The sequence below is a fragment of the Podarcis tiliguerta genome (assembly GCF_965153285.1).
Source record: "Podarcis tiliguerta genome assembly, chromosome: 5".
NCBI classification, from domain to species: Eukaryota; Metazoa; Chordata; class Lepidosauria; order Squamata; family Lacertidae; genus Podarcis; species Podarcis tiliguerta.
The window spans coordinates 8,999,421-9,013,970 of NC_139538.1; the positions used below are offsets into that span (position 1 = coordinate 8,999,421).

General features: G+C 45.8%; 1 protein-coding gene across 11 annotated transcripts in view; it reads left to right on the top strand.

Moving 5' to 3' along the window:
* MCF2L2 (MCF.2 cell line derived transforming sequence-like 2) overlaps positions 1-14,550 on the top strand; it is a 206,138-nt gene that overhangs the window by 170,272 nt on the left and 21,316 nt on the right. For 7 of the 11 annotated variants that reach the window (XM_083441929.1, XM_083441932.1, XM_083441935.1 and 4 more), the window contains 3 exons: positions 990-1,062; positions 8,805-8,914; positions 13,743-13,838. In XM_083441929.1, the coding sequence (XP_083298055.1) occupies positions 990-1,062; positions 8,805-8,914; positions 13,743-13,838 (279 nt within the window). The remainder of the gene's footprint in view (positions 1-989; positions 1,063-8,804; positions 8,915-13,742; positions 13,839-14,550) is intronic. The other 4 variants (XM_083441938.1, XM_083441939.1, XM_083441930.1 and 1 more) reach the window with 1 other exon arrangement.

Below are 14,550 nucleotides of genomic sequence, written 5' to 3' on the forward strand. Positions count from 1 at the left end.
GGTCTTTCAAGACCGGTGTCATGTGGTCTCGGCGGCCGCTCCCAGTCACCAGTCTAGCTGCCGCATTCTGGATTAGTTGTAGTTTCCGGGTCACCTTCAAAGGTAGCCCCACGTAGAGCACATTGCAGTAGTCCAAGCAGGAGATAACCAGAGCATGCGCCACTCTAGCAAGACAGTCCAGCAAGATCCTTTTCATTTGGCAGATGGAGGGCACAGTCCCCTGCCCTTCTGCACCCACCACCTGAGGCACATGGCCCAATGAGGTTCATGATTCATCCGGCCCTGTTAGCTCAAGAACCTGGGCATGGTGTTCATATCTGCCTGGTTCACACATACTACTAAAACTGTGGGTTATTGTTAAGTGTGAACCCTGCCCAATAGCTTAACTAAGGTTTCTTTACTGTCTGATGATCTGAAGCCATGGGTTGTTTCTGGCTTAGAAACCTTGGTTTGTTTTAACCATGGTTTGATGTTGCATGTGAACACAGCAACCTTCATGGTTTGCTTGGTCACCTGGCTATGTAGTCAGACCGGCTGGAACACAAACTTTGGAAAGCTATGCTATGATTGGTTTGATTGCCTGTGGGGCAACTCATAGTTAACTTGTAGTATGTGTGATCTAGGTCACTCTCTTTCTGCTTGTGTGCAACAAATCACATAGGGTGGCACTTAATAATATTTTTTATTATTTATACCCTGCCCATCTGGCTGATTTTCCCCCAGCCACTCTATAAATTCATAGGAAAGCACCAAACATTTAAAACTTCCCGATACAGGGCTGCCTTCAGATGTCTTCTAAAAGTTGTGTATTTCCTTATCTCCTTGACATCTGATAGGAGGGCGTTCCACAGGGAGGATACCACTCAGAGTGAACTTATTAAAATTAATAGACCTAACTTAGTCATGGTCATTAATTTCAGTGGGTCTATGCTGAGTAAAACTTCGTTGAAAGCTGCACAAATCCAACCTTTCCTTGTTTTCTTTAACAGAGGCAAGCCAACTACACCAAAGAATCACCGAGAGTGTGTACCATGCACCCATGAATTCATTCAGCTCCTCCAGGTAATTGCTGTCTAATATGCTATTTTATAGGGACGCGGGTGGCGCTGTGGGCTAAAGCCTCAGCGCCTAGGGCTTGCCGATCGAAAGGTCGGCGGTTTGAATCCCCGCGGCGGGGTGCGCTACCGTTGTTCGGTCCCAGCGCCTGCCAACCTAGCAGTTCGAAAGCACTCCCGGGTGCAAGTAGATAAATAGGGACCGCTTACTAGCGGGAAGGTAAACGGCGTTTCCGTGTGTGGCTCTGGCTCGCCAGAGCAGCGATGTCACGCTGGCCACGTGACCTGGAAGTGTCTTCGGACAGCGCTGGCCCCTGGCCTCTTTGAGTGAGATGGGCGCACAACCCTAGAGTCTGTCAAGACTGGCCCGTATGGGCAGGGGTACCTTTACCTATGCTATTTTATAGTACAGTGGTACCTCAGGTTACATACGCTTCAGGTTACAGACTCCGCTAACCCAGAAATAGTACTTTGCTTCAGGGTGAGAACAGAAATCACACAGCAGGAGGCCCCATTAGCTAAAGTGGTGCTTCAGGTTAAGAACAGTTTCAGGTTAAGAACGGACCTCCAGAACGAATTAAGTACTTAACCCAAAGTACCACTGTATGCTGTTTTATTTTTGAAAGCACATGGGTGCCATACAATCCACCTTCACTGCAGAGCGTACCAGATATACATACATACATAATTTTAGGGTGGCATTGTGGTCTAAACCACCAAGCCTAGGGCTTGCTGATCGGAAGGTTAGCGGTTCGAATCCCCGTGACGGGGTGAGAGCCCATTGTTCAGTCCCTGCTCCTGCCAACCTAGCAGTTTGAAAGCACATCCAAAGTGCAAGTATATAATTAGGTACCGCTCCGGCGGGAAGGTAAAAAGCATTTCCGTGCGCTGCTCTCCTTTCGCCAGAAGCTGCTTAGTCACGCTGGCCACATGAGCCAGAAAAACTGCGGACAAACATCTCCTGCCTCGGCCAGTAAAACGAGATGAGCGCCGCAACTCCAGAGTCGTTCGCGACTGGACTTAACGGCCAGGGGTCCTTTACCTTTACCTTTTTATGCCACCTTTCCACAGTTCAAACCATGCTCAAGGCTGCTTACAACATGGGGGAGGAGGTTTATTGACTTGTTGTTGTTTATATTATGTATTTTGTGGTTTCGTATTGTATTTTAATGTTGTGGACCACCCTGAGATCTACAAATGAAGGGCCGTATACAAATTTAATAACAAATACATAAATATATACATGCATAAATAAGAAAATACGGAACTGCAATGTGACAAAAAGTCATGCCGTAATAATAATAATAATAATAATAATAATAATAATAATAATAATAATAATAGAAGATATAAATAAATAAATAAATAAATAAATAGTACACAAACTGAACAATCTTCACATAAATCACAAGATTTGAAATACAGATACCAAAAGGCAGCAGCAGCAGCCGCAACTCTCCCCGCAACAACACCCAGAGCCAAGCATCTTTAGCAGCAGCCTCAGGTTTCGCAGGCTCCTTCCTCCCGAGCCAAGTGGAACAAGACCTGCAAGGCAAGCGGCAGTTTTTCCAGGATTCACAGCCAAGATATAACCAGGACTACAGGAGAATAGCACCTTGGGTGGGGCCGCTTTGCATCTCAGTTTGCTTCACACCTAGAGGCTGATTAAATTGATTAGCAACCTGGCATGCTGTGGGAGCCTGTTGGCATCTCCTCGTCCTGCTTGCTCAATCCTATCTGCCCACTATTGCTAAACTGTTCCTTACACAGTGCAGGCGCCTTTCCTCTGCTGCCTCTGGTGTTCCCTGCTTATTGCTCCATATATTCTGGAGCTGTTGCCTGATTCCTCCCTTCTTTGCTCATGTACAGTGGTACCTTGGTTTACGAACTTAATCCGTTCCGGAAGTCCGTTCTTAAACCAAAGCATTCTTTTTTTAAAAAAATATTATTTATTGGAAGTTTAAAAGTTACAGAAAAAGAGCACAAAAAAGGGGAAAAAATGAAAGAAAAAAGAAGTAAAAAACAACACAATACATCAAAACACAAAGAAACACACAAACAATTAAAAAACACATCCAATATTTATCCTTACTTTCATTAACTTATTTCCTCGACCTCCTCACACCTCCCTTTTTTGTATTCCAGTTATTAACTATATCAGCAAATCCTTTCCACCGTTCACTGTTTTCTGTCATTTAATTATCTGAATTTATTTTAACCTTATCTTACCATTAAAACCCTAAAACTTATTTGTACTTAACTCCTTATAATGTTTCTACTAAAGCCATGTAATTTCATTCCAACATTTTCCTAACATTCATTAATTTTACAATATTTCTCTAAATAATTTTTTAAACTTTTTTGCAATCTTCTTCCACCGTCTCTTCTCCCTGGTCCCGGATTCTGTCAGTCCTTTCTATCAGTCCCATATAGTCCATCAACCTGGTGATCTTCTTTCCGAGGCTCTTAACTCTTTTCCATGTCCCTTCTGCAGATCTTCTTCAAATTTATGCATACACTTTACTTTATCTTCTGCTGAACTTGTTCTTAATTTCCTTCCTTTAACGCTGAGGAGTAGATCTCGGGGAAACTCCAACTTAACAATGCCTTTGTTCCTTCTCTACAGGTCAGCCCATTCTCCATAGTCAAAACTAAAGTCCAAAAGATATTTCAGAGCATGTTTCAAAGTCCCTTCGAAAGCGTTCTTAAACCAAGCCCTGCTTTCCCATAGCAGCGGGAGACTCAATTGACAAATGCAACACACTCAACAGGAAGCAGAACATGTTCTGCTTCCAAGGCAAACCTACTTCCAGGTTTGCAGCGTTCTTAATCCAAATTGTTCATAAACCAAGCTGTTCTTAAACCGAGGTACCACCGTATCCGCTAGGGGCTCTTTCAGAACGCCCCCTATCTCAGCCTCCACTCGCTGCCCCTTTCCCCAGTAGTCACTTCTGTTAGATCCCAGTTAGATGCTGGTGGCGCGCTCGGTGGCTGTGCTGGAGCAGCTGGAGGGCAAGCTACGTGCCCTGTCCAGCACTCTGCGTGCGCGACCTGCCTGCCAACCTGGCCTCGGGCGATGAGCTGCAGCACCTGGGAGCTCCGCGGGGACGGGCCGATGGAGCGGCTGCTGCTTGTCAACAATGCCGGTGAGTGGGCGGTGCTGAGACGCGCTCCTGAGCACGTGCAGAGTGCGTTCCTCCTCCAGGTCCAGAGGCAGCTGAGGGACTGGCTTGCAGGGCAGCTTCCTGCAGGGGCTGCTCTGCATCCTTAGAAAGGCCAGATCTCCCCGGAAAGGCCTAAGGCAGGGCTTTAGGAGGATATAACACTAGGGACATAAGCCGCACATTAATAAATCTTTCTCCCAAGATCTGACAAAAGCTGCATCCTACAGATTTCTCTCCCTCTCCCCCCCTTCCCCCCCCCACTTCTCCCTTTAATAGCTAAAACTTGGCATCTGCTATTTATAGTTATTTTTGCCCCAGTGCATCAGCTTGAAGCTGCCAGGTACTTAAATTCACTGTGTGCGTTTGTAAATTTATTTGGAAAGATAAAGTAGATGGTGGGATTTTGGGGGGGAGGGGGCGATGGGATTTCTTTTCTTTCTTCGGGAAAGAGATTTATTTGAACCAGGAGAAAGCCAGACGCCAGATTGTATTCTCCTCCCCTCCTCACATTTCCAAAATTGTAATTTTGATGGGTTCATTCTCTTTTGACCCCCCTTTCCCTCCCCAGTTGCTCTGATATAAGACCACTGTGCATTTTAAGGAATCTATATTTTTTATATCCTGATTATATTTTAGGTAAATCATATAGAGATTTGTTTTGTATATAATTGCTTACAGATCTCTTTTTTACATCGAGATGTGTATTAATTATATAGATGAATATAAATTATATAGATAAATTCCACACACGTGGGGACCCAGGAAGCATATGACCAACTAGGTGCAGTAGTAATAAGCTCATATACAATCCTGACACACCACCTCAGAAATGTACGGGTCTGAAGAGGTGTTTAAATGTACGCCATTCCTCTGAAATCATGCTCTTTGGGACCATATGATGTCTGGCACCAGCCGTTTTATTGCTGCCATAAATTCTAACTGGGTAACATCTCTTCAGGGAAAGTGTCCTCGGGTTAGCAAGTTGGAAGAGCAATAAAGTATAATGAGAAGTAATCCCAGTTTGCTTGGACTTTGAATATATATTTATTTTGGCGGTGGTGTTTGCAAAGAAACTGAGGCAGGGAAATAGCATGTAAATAAACAGTCGGTCGAGGTGGCTCAGGGGCAATGGGTGGGACCAAAGACCAAAGTGGCCAAGGCAACCCCCACAGGGGGTTGGACTAGATGACCCCTGGGAGCCCTTCCTTATTCATTGTCAAGCTGAATAACTGAGAAAGGGATTATGTGCTTGCACACAAAATGGTCCCAGATCCATCAATATGAGAGGTAATTGGATTAGGTAAAGGTAAAGGTACCCCTGCCTGTACGGGCCAGTCGTGACCGACTCTGGGGTTGCGTGCTCATCTCGCTTAAGAGGCCGGGAGCCAGCGCTGTCCGAAGACACTTCCAGGTCACGTGGCCAGCGTGGCGAAGCTGCTCTGGCGAGCCAGCACCAGCGCAGCGCACGGAAACGCCGTTTACCTTCCCGCTATAAAGCGGTACCTATTTATCTACTTGCACTTAGGGGTGCTTTCGAACTGCTAGGTGGGCAGGAGCTGGGACCGAAAGACGGGAGCTCACCCCGCCGCGGGGATTCGAACCGCCGACCATACGATCGGCAAGTCCTAGGCACTGAGGTTTTACCCACAGCGCCACCTGCATCCCTAGGTAATTGGATTACATGTGGCCAATTGTTATTTAAAGAAGGAGGAAAATGGAAAATGAAACCATATGAACAGGTTAAAGAACATGTATATGACTGGTTGCATTATTTCCAAACAAATGAAATGTTCAGGAAAGACGTTAAAGAATGTGGTTATGCAGACAAGGATTCAATATTTCAGTCAGAAATAATAAATAAGGACTCTAAAATTTTGTCCAAAATGTATAAGTTGTTGTTAGAATGGAATTTGAAAGATGAGGAAGTTAAGTCGGTAATGATACATTGGGCCAGAGATTTTGGTTATAATATTCAATTTGAAGATTGGGAAAGATTATGGAAGGAGAATATAAAATTCACAGCATGTGTGACATTAAAAGAAAATGTTATGAAAATGTTTTACAGATGGTGTATAACACCGGTAAAATTAGCGAAAATGTATAAGGCCTGCAATAAGTGTTGGAAATGTAAAGAGAAAGAAGGTTCTTTTTATCACATGTGGTGGGAATGTAAGAAAGTGAAAGGCTTCTGGGAAATGATATATAATGAATTAAAAAAGATATTAAAATATACATTTATAAAGAAGTCAGAGGCCTTTCTGTTAGGTATTTTAGGAAAAGAGATAAAGAGAAAGGGTAGTAAATTATTTCAGTATGCAGTGACAGCTGCAAGGATGTTACTGGCTCAGAAATGGAAACAACAGGAAATACCAACAATGGAAGAATGGAGAAGGAAGCTGCTAGACTATGCTGAGCTGGATAAAATGACTGGGAAGATTAGATACTTAAGAGTCCAAAAGTTCACAGAAGACTGGGGAAAATTTGTGGAATATCTGGAGAGTATAAGTGAGGGCCAAATAACGCTAGAGGGATTTAAAAAAGCACTGTGAAACGCGAGAAGTATTGTTAAAAGGGAATAGAAAAAGAAAGGTTTAAATAATGACAATACAAACATAAGAAATGCATATACTAATAATGAATACGAAAGATTTACGGAAAAGCTGAAGGAAGTCCAGAAAAGAAAGACTTTGTGAAAATTGGATGTGAAATTATTGTGTGATTTGTTTTTGTTGTAAATTAATAAAAAATATTATATATATATAAATGGTCCCAGATCCAAACCTGGCATCTCATCCAGATAAGACTGGTATACCCAGAACAAACTTAGTTGGTCTCTAAGGTGCTACTGGACAATTTTTAAATTTATTTTGAGTGCATCAGCCCAACACTGCTACCTACCTGAATCTAGATAAGGGTGGGTAAGACTTCTGTCTGAAACCCTAGACAGCCACTGTTGGTCAGTGTGCACAGACTAGATGGACCACATCCATACGAGTTTGCAACCCACATTCCCATGCAGTTCGTGTGAGCCACATTGTACATGGATCAGGCAGACCTGTGAGCCACAGGTGTCGTTCTCCCAGCCACGTCTGCTTTGCCCCTTAGTTACCACTGGTGAGTAATTGCAGAAAAGAGGAGGAAATTTTGCAGCAAGACACTTTCCCTTCCTACCTACCATTCTAGAGAGCAGCTATTGTGCTGGTGAGAGCAAGGTTTATGCAGCCTCTATGCAAACGAATTGGGCGTGAGTGAGCCAAACTGCCTGTGTGAGCAGTTCAGTAGTGGGGGTGTTTTCCTTTAACTCCGAAGCAGTAACTGCTGTTGATTTGCACATCCTGCACTCTGCTGAGAGCACCGCTGGCATTTGAGCCCTGCAGTTTGTAAAGCAGTATAATGGATGCATGTTCCAGAAGGCTGGCTGCGTTTCTGGTATCTCTGCACTATGTGTGTAAATTATTTTAAACATTCATTCCCTTTCACGAGAGAATCATGCAGCCTGTAGTTCCCAGGGGGAGGCAATAGAGATGGGCAAATATGCCAATTTCAGTTTCTCTAATTTCTCCAGATTTAAGTTCAGTTTGGCACATCAGTTAACAATTGAGTTGCCATGTTTCAAAAAGTAAAATTATTGACACCTGTGAAGTTGTTGAGTTTTTTTAAGGAAACCCAACCCTAACATATTTTTGAGCTGTTTCCACCGCTTTTCCCATCCGGTTTTTCCCTGCCGTAAATTGGCTTTTCCCCTGACATTTTGCTGATTTGACGTGTGGCAAACCTACTTAACAACTAAAAAAAAGCAATTCTCATGAAAAATCGTCAGCATTTTCATGCATGTATCTCCTTGACTTAACATTTTTGCAAGCAATCTCCCTTATTTAATGCATTTGGGTATGTCATTTTCATTTATATGTGCATTTTTAAAGTCACACTTTCCTCTAATATATGCTTTTTTTGTACACATTATTGGTTGGATAAGTTTTGCATTGCGAGATTTGGAGAGGTGCAAATTTCAAAGGATAGCTTCATTCCAGTTTGTGTACTGTATCAAAAAAATGAGACTTAGGGAAGTTTGCATTAAAATCTGAACCAAACCCAAATTTCTCCCCCATCCGCTAGTGCAATCTGCTAATTTTGTGAATGGTTTCTTATCTAGTTGTTTGGTCCACAGATGACTGAGCCTTGTTTGCTGCGTTTGTTTATATTACCATGCTCATTATATGCCCAGCAAATTATCTTCCATCTTTCATTGTACATTTTTACAGTCCAAAGCTCACTCTGACAGGAAGGTTTTTAACTGGGGTGACATATTCATGGTGAGATGGGGAAACTCTGCAACAAGAGGACCATCTCTGATGGTGCCACGAGGGCTGGGCTTTAGGGCAGGGGACCTGGGCAGGAGGGCCCCCAGATGTAACAGGGCATGTTGAAGCAAGTGGAATAACAGACACACGGCGCTCTGGAAAGGACCCTCCCTATAAGAGCACGAAGTCCAAAGTCTAGAAATCGCCTCAATGCACCATTGCACATCGATGCCCCTTTAGTGCCTATTTTAACAGCGCTTGTTGCATTTCTTTTGTCTCTAAAGGTACGGCAGGAAGTCCATGAGTTTGTGCGAGAACAAATCTGAGCTCTCAAGCCTGGAAATGTCCAACAACCGGGATAGGAACATCAGCCCCAACGCCAGACAGAAAAGAGGTAGGCAGTGGAGAGACGGAAGAACTCTAAGGCAGAAACCTAGAGGAGATGGTGCGCAGGCCGTTTCTCGCAGCAAATTTCAGCAGCAAATTTCTCCTTTCCCACACCAGCAGTTTGACAAGAGGGCAGAAATTGGGGCTTCAAAGTGACCTGCATGAACTGCAGGGTGCCTTCTGGTCCCGATCCACACTTTGCAGGCACAACACACACAGGGATTTCTGGAAACACATTTGAATGACAACACAGGGCTCGCCCTCACTTCTGCTTGTTCCATGCCTAGAAAGCACGGGTTCAAGTGATTTTCCACTTGACCCGCTCCTTTCCCAGGGGAAACCCACTCTTTGGTGCTAAATCAGAGCAAGCATCAATCCAAAGAAAACTTGAATTGTCGATTGCTCTTGGGGGAAGGGGGAAGCTGCAGGACAAGAAGTGTGAATGAGCCCTTACTGAACTTGTCTTGGCTGTTATGCAAAGTGCTGGGCCACTTCACACAAGAATGGACAGGACATCCTTTCATCTCTTATCACTTGATTGCATGATGCTTGGGACTTCTATCACTTGGAACATCAAGTGATGAGTGCAGAATCAAGCGATGGCTTGGGCACATAGTGCTGGACTTTCATGTCACATTGTATGCAGGCAGGCTTTCCCACTCAAGGCGCTTTTTAACTGGAGTTGCTGAGGATCAAACCTGTGGCCTTCTGTGCTCTGCTACTGAGCTAAAGCTACTCCCTGAATGGTTACGATTTTGACACAGGGGCCATACAAAGCTTTGACAGCAAGTCAATCGACTGATGGTCTGTATTATCTCAACCAGTATTGTCTCCCCTGACTAGCAGTGGTTCCTCAGGACCTCAGATAGAGGACTTCTGAGGCTAGCTGAGCATCCTTTTAGCTGGAGGTGCCAAGGGAGCAGAATCTGAATTCAACTGGCAGCTCATTTGCATGGTGGAAAGTTTATATCAGGCAAACATTTCTCCAGTTTACAGCAACTTGTTTTGCAAATGCTGTTATGCGGGGAGAGGGCACAAGGCAAACCACTCACCGTGTGGTCGTGTGAATTCTTCATTCATTCTCCAGTGAAAAATATGTACTGCAATTCCATTCATCTGAAGCATTCTGTAGATTTGGAGAGCAAGAGTGCTGTTTCCTTAGGATTTTTCAAAATATGAGGCTACACATTATGCATTTAGTAAGCTAGCAGTTTCAGCCGTTTGAGGTTTGGTCCGTCTTGCCAAGTAGCAGATTCCAGACCATTTGAATAAGGGGAGAGCTGCTCCGCAGTGTTAACGTTATTTTTCAAACCACGCGTCCAATAGTTTGTGTGCACCCTCTGCTGGCTGAATTGGGATTTAATTTCATGTTCATGTCAGGGATCCTCAGTCATTTTGTGGCTGAAATTCCGCAAAAAGTCGTGAAAAGTTTGAACCTAGTTCACAGGTGTGTCATAAGGAAAGGCAATGTTTCCTTAAAAAGGGGGGGAGGGTAAATTAGTGTGCAAACGATGGCACTCTGGCATGAGCTACCCTAGATGACTCATCTCTTGAAGAAAAATAAGGAGGGGCCATGGCGTTTTGGTTATACAGTGGTGCCTCGCAAGACGAAATTAATTCGTTCTGCGAGTTTTTTCGTCTTGTGAATTTTTTCGTCTTGCGAAGCACCGCTGTGTATTGATGGTTTCCCATAGGAATGCATTGGCGGTTTAAAAAAAAAGGCGCAAGACGTTTCGTCTTGCGAAGCAAGCCCATAGGGAAATCCATCTTGCGAAGCAACTCAGAAAACGAAAAACTCTTTCGTCTTGCGAGTTTTGCGTCTTCCGAGGCATTCGTCTTGCGAGGTACCATTGTAGTTGCTTTATGGCTCCCCAAGATAGTATTGCCAAGCAATGCTGACTCCAGGATATTGGGGGGGGGGGGAGCTTGGGGAAGACACCTTCAATGGACCCCACTTTTGCCCCTGGAATGCAGAACCTGTGACCCTTCCATCTCTCATCAGCCCCAGCCAGAGTTCAACATCTGGGTGACGGGAGGAAGAGCACGGGTTCCTCATTCCTGTTCTACCTCTTCATTGCCGTTGTTGTCTGTTGATGCTGCTCCTGTGCCTTGTCGTTGACCCTGCTGCTGGCAATGCCATTTCAGATTTCAAGGTAGAAAGCATTTCTGGGGGAGAGGAGAGTTAAAGATTAAATTTCATGGGGATCCCCACTACCACCCAGAAAACCCTGTGTCTCAAATGTATGAGCAAGGCAGGTTAGCCAGGACAGATCCTTGATCTTCTTTTGCCAGCAGTCAAAGGCAACCAGCCTCCCAAAGGGAGCCAGCTAATGGAACACCCACCAGATGTCAAAGAGAAGAACAACTACCAGGCTTTTAGAAGACATCTGAAGGCAGCCCTGTTTAGGGAAGCTTTTAATGTTTAACAGACCACTGTGTTTTAATATTTGTTGGAAGCCGCCCAGAGTGGCTAGGGAAACCCAGCCAGATGGGTGGGGTATAAATAATAAATTATCATTATTATTATTAACACTCCTGCAGGCCCCACGGCCTCCTCCGGCACTGGAACAGCTATGCAGCATTCCTGGGAAGGAGTCCTGGGGTTCTGGGACTCACAGCTGCTGTCTTGTGAGCACCCGGTATAGCAGAGTAAAAGCAGCTCAGACGGAGATGAGGAGGTATCTGGGCGTACCTACCGTATTTTTCGCCCTATAGGACGCACCGTCCCATAAGGCGCACCTAGTTTTTTTGGGGGGAAATAAAGGAAAAAAATTATTTCCCCCCCAGGCGCGGGGTTGGGGAAGCCCGAGCTTCCCCCGACCCCAGCCCCCAAACAGGCAGCTCTCTGCAAGCCGTGGGAGCCCAGTGCTGGCTCCCGCTGCTAGCGGAGAGGTCCGCGAAGCCTGGGCACGCTGAGCTCAGCCCGCGCAGGCTTCGGCATGCAGGCACCTCTCCGCCAGCAGCGGGAGCGCTCCCGCTGCTAGCGGAGAGGTCCGCGAAGCCTGGACGCGCTGAGCTCAGCGCGCGCAGGCTTCCGCATGCAGGCACCTCTCCGCCAGCAGCGGGAGCAATCCCGCTGCTAGCGGAGAGGTCCGCGAAGCCTGGGCGCGCTGAGCTCAGCGCGCGCAGGCTTCGGCATGCAGGCACCTCTCCGCCAGCAGCGGGAGCGCTCCTGCTGTTTGCGGAGAGGTCCGCGAAGCCTGCATTCGCCCCATAGGACGCACCCAGATTTCCCCTTCATTTTTGGAGGGGAAAAAGTGCGTCCTATAGGGCGAAAAATACGGTACTTTATTTCTACTAATTACAGATTAAAGAACATAACAAACACATATGAGAGGAGCAGCCCTCATACAGACATCCCATCTCGTCGCAAGACAGAGCAGAAAGAAAAAGTACAATAGTACCAGAGACAGAAGTCACACAGACTAGCTTCCTTTCTCACGGAATAGAAAATAAACAAGAATCAGGTGATCCTTGCAATGAGAGGAGTGAAATGCTAACACCAGTGTGGTGTAGTGGTTAAGAGCAGTGGACTCGTAATCTGGTGAACCAGGTTCGCTTCCCTGCTCCTCCGCATGCAGCTGCTGGGTGACCTTGGGCTAGTCACACTTCTCTGAAGTCTCTCAGTCTCACTCACCTCACAGAGTGTTTGTTGTGAGGGAGGAAGGGAAAAGGAGATTGTTAGCCGCTTTGAGACTCTGTAAGGGGAGTGAAAGGCGGGATATCAAATCCAAACTCTTCTTCTTCTTCTTCAACCTTTTCGTATGCAGAAGCGTACAACATGGACACTGTGGTTATACAGATTTGTAGATATTTATCTTGATTTCAGTTGACAGATTCTTCTTTTTTTTTTGGTATTGAGTTTTCCCCGTGATTTTTTCTTTCAGCCCAATATTATTTTTTGTAAGTAGCATTGTGAAAAGTCACTCAAACATTTGTAAAAATAAATAATATTTTGGGAGGGTTTCCTGCGCCAGGGGCACCTGCAAAGAGACAGCTTTACTTGGGGATGGCTGCTGGTGGGCGCATCATGAAGGAGGGCTTTCACCTTCATATTTGACATGCAGCTCATATTGTTACACTGGAAGCCCTATTTCAGAACAATCCCTGCATTGGGAATGGGGAATCTCAGGCCCTAAAGATTCTCCCCCTAGGCTACAACCCTCACCAACCCTACTCCTCAAGTGCCCTCCTCAAGTAACTGTGACTATGCCTGTTGCTTCTCTGGTTGGAGGATGGAGAGGTGTAATCATTTGCAGAAACCTCTGGCTTTAGCGTGGTCTACTGCACAAAGGTAAGAGCCACACCCATTGCTCCACCCACTTTTGATTCTGGCTCCACCCACCCTGGATGGTTGCCAGCAAGGGAATGTGGCCTTGATGCTTTAAAGGGTTCTACTCAATGGTCCATAATTCCATGCCTTGGGTGTTTTGTGGACACTAGGGGTTTTTTTGGTCTTTTTTTAACTATTCGCTTTTCACCTACTTTCCTGCTGACTTGTCTTCCTTTTGGAACTGTGTGTTCCCTCCCTCCCCAAAAAGCACCTTCCCGCCTTCTCCATTTTGCTCCCAGGTGAAACCTAGCTAGTCAAATCTATCCCTTGCATAACAAGAAGGATGTTTGGCTCAGCTAGTTTGCTTCCTTGTTTCCACAGCTACCTTCCCAGCTAGTCACTTGCTGCGCAAGCTCACGGCTGGCCAAGCGTTCCAACTTTTTAATCAGCTCCCCCTTTCTCCCCCCCCCCACAAGCTCTTAACTTTGCTCTCTCCACAAGCTGCAAGGCTGACCCCTCTGCCCTGCCTCACCTCTCTCTTCCCTCTGCCTCTTTCTCCTAGCTGATTATTCCACCAGCCTTAATCTTGAGCGCTCAGCTCTTGCTAGAAAGCGGTTCACATTGCAAGGTCTTTCCAACCGCAGAGCTCCACCCAAAGGTAAAACCACCGCCACTCTCAGCGCTTGATCGCCAGCCACGCGTCTCCCGAGCACGGTGTCCATCCCATAACGTCATCCATCGCACCCTGCAAGGGTGACCGCATCCCATCATAATGTCCTCGTCCGTCGTACCCATCCCCTAGCTTCACCCGGGCTGTGTTCACATGACCTGCTTAAAACACAGTGAGGCCATTTCCCCACGCTGCGTTTCAAACTGCATTTGCATGCTGTTGCACAAATCAGTATGGCAGGATACATTTCCCCCCAAATTGCCCACTTTTCTGTCTGTACCACCAATGGGTGGAGAAGGGGTGCGGATGTCTTCATAGGGCTTATGTCTCCAAATTGTATTGAAGCTAGTTTGCAGGGAAAACACTATATTTCTCAAGGAACTACAGGATAGATGTGGATTGCGGCTTCAAAGCAATGGGAACACTCTGGATTCAGAGAGAACAGGGGGGTGCACAGCCTCAGTGTTTTCTTCTTCTTGATAGCTACTAGGTGGTGTTTTTCAAAGGTAGCAGCTCTGCATTTAGGATGGTGCACGTGGTTCCTCATCCCCCACAGGGCCCTGAGCCGAGAGGATGCAAAACTGAGAAGATCCAAAATTGAGATGATCCATTTGTGGGTGCCCATTTTTGGCCTCGCTCAGGGCGCCATATTACGAAGGATTGCCAAATCTGGGGGCACTCCCTGGTTTTACTCACCTGC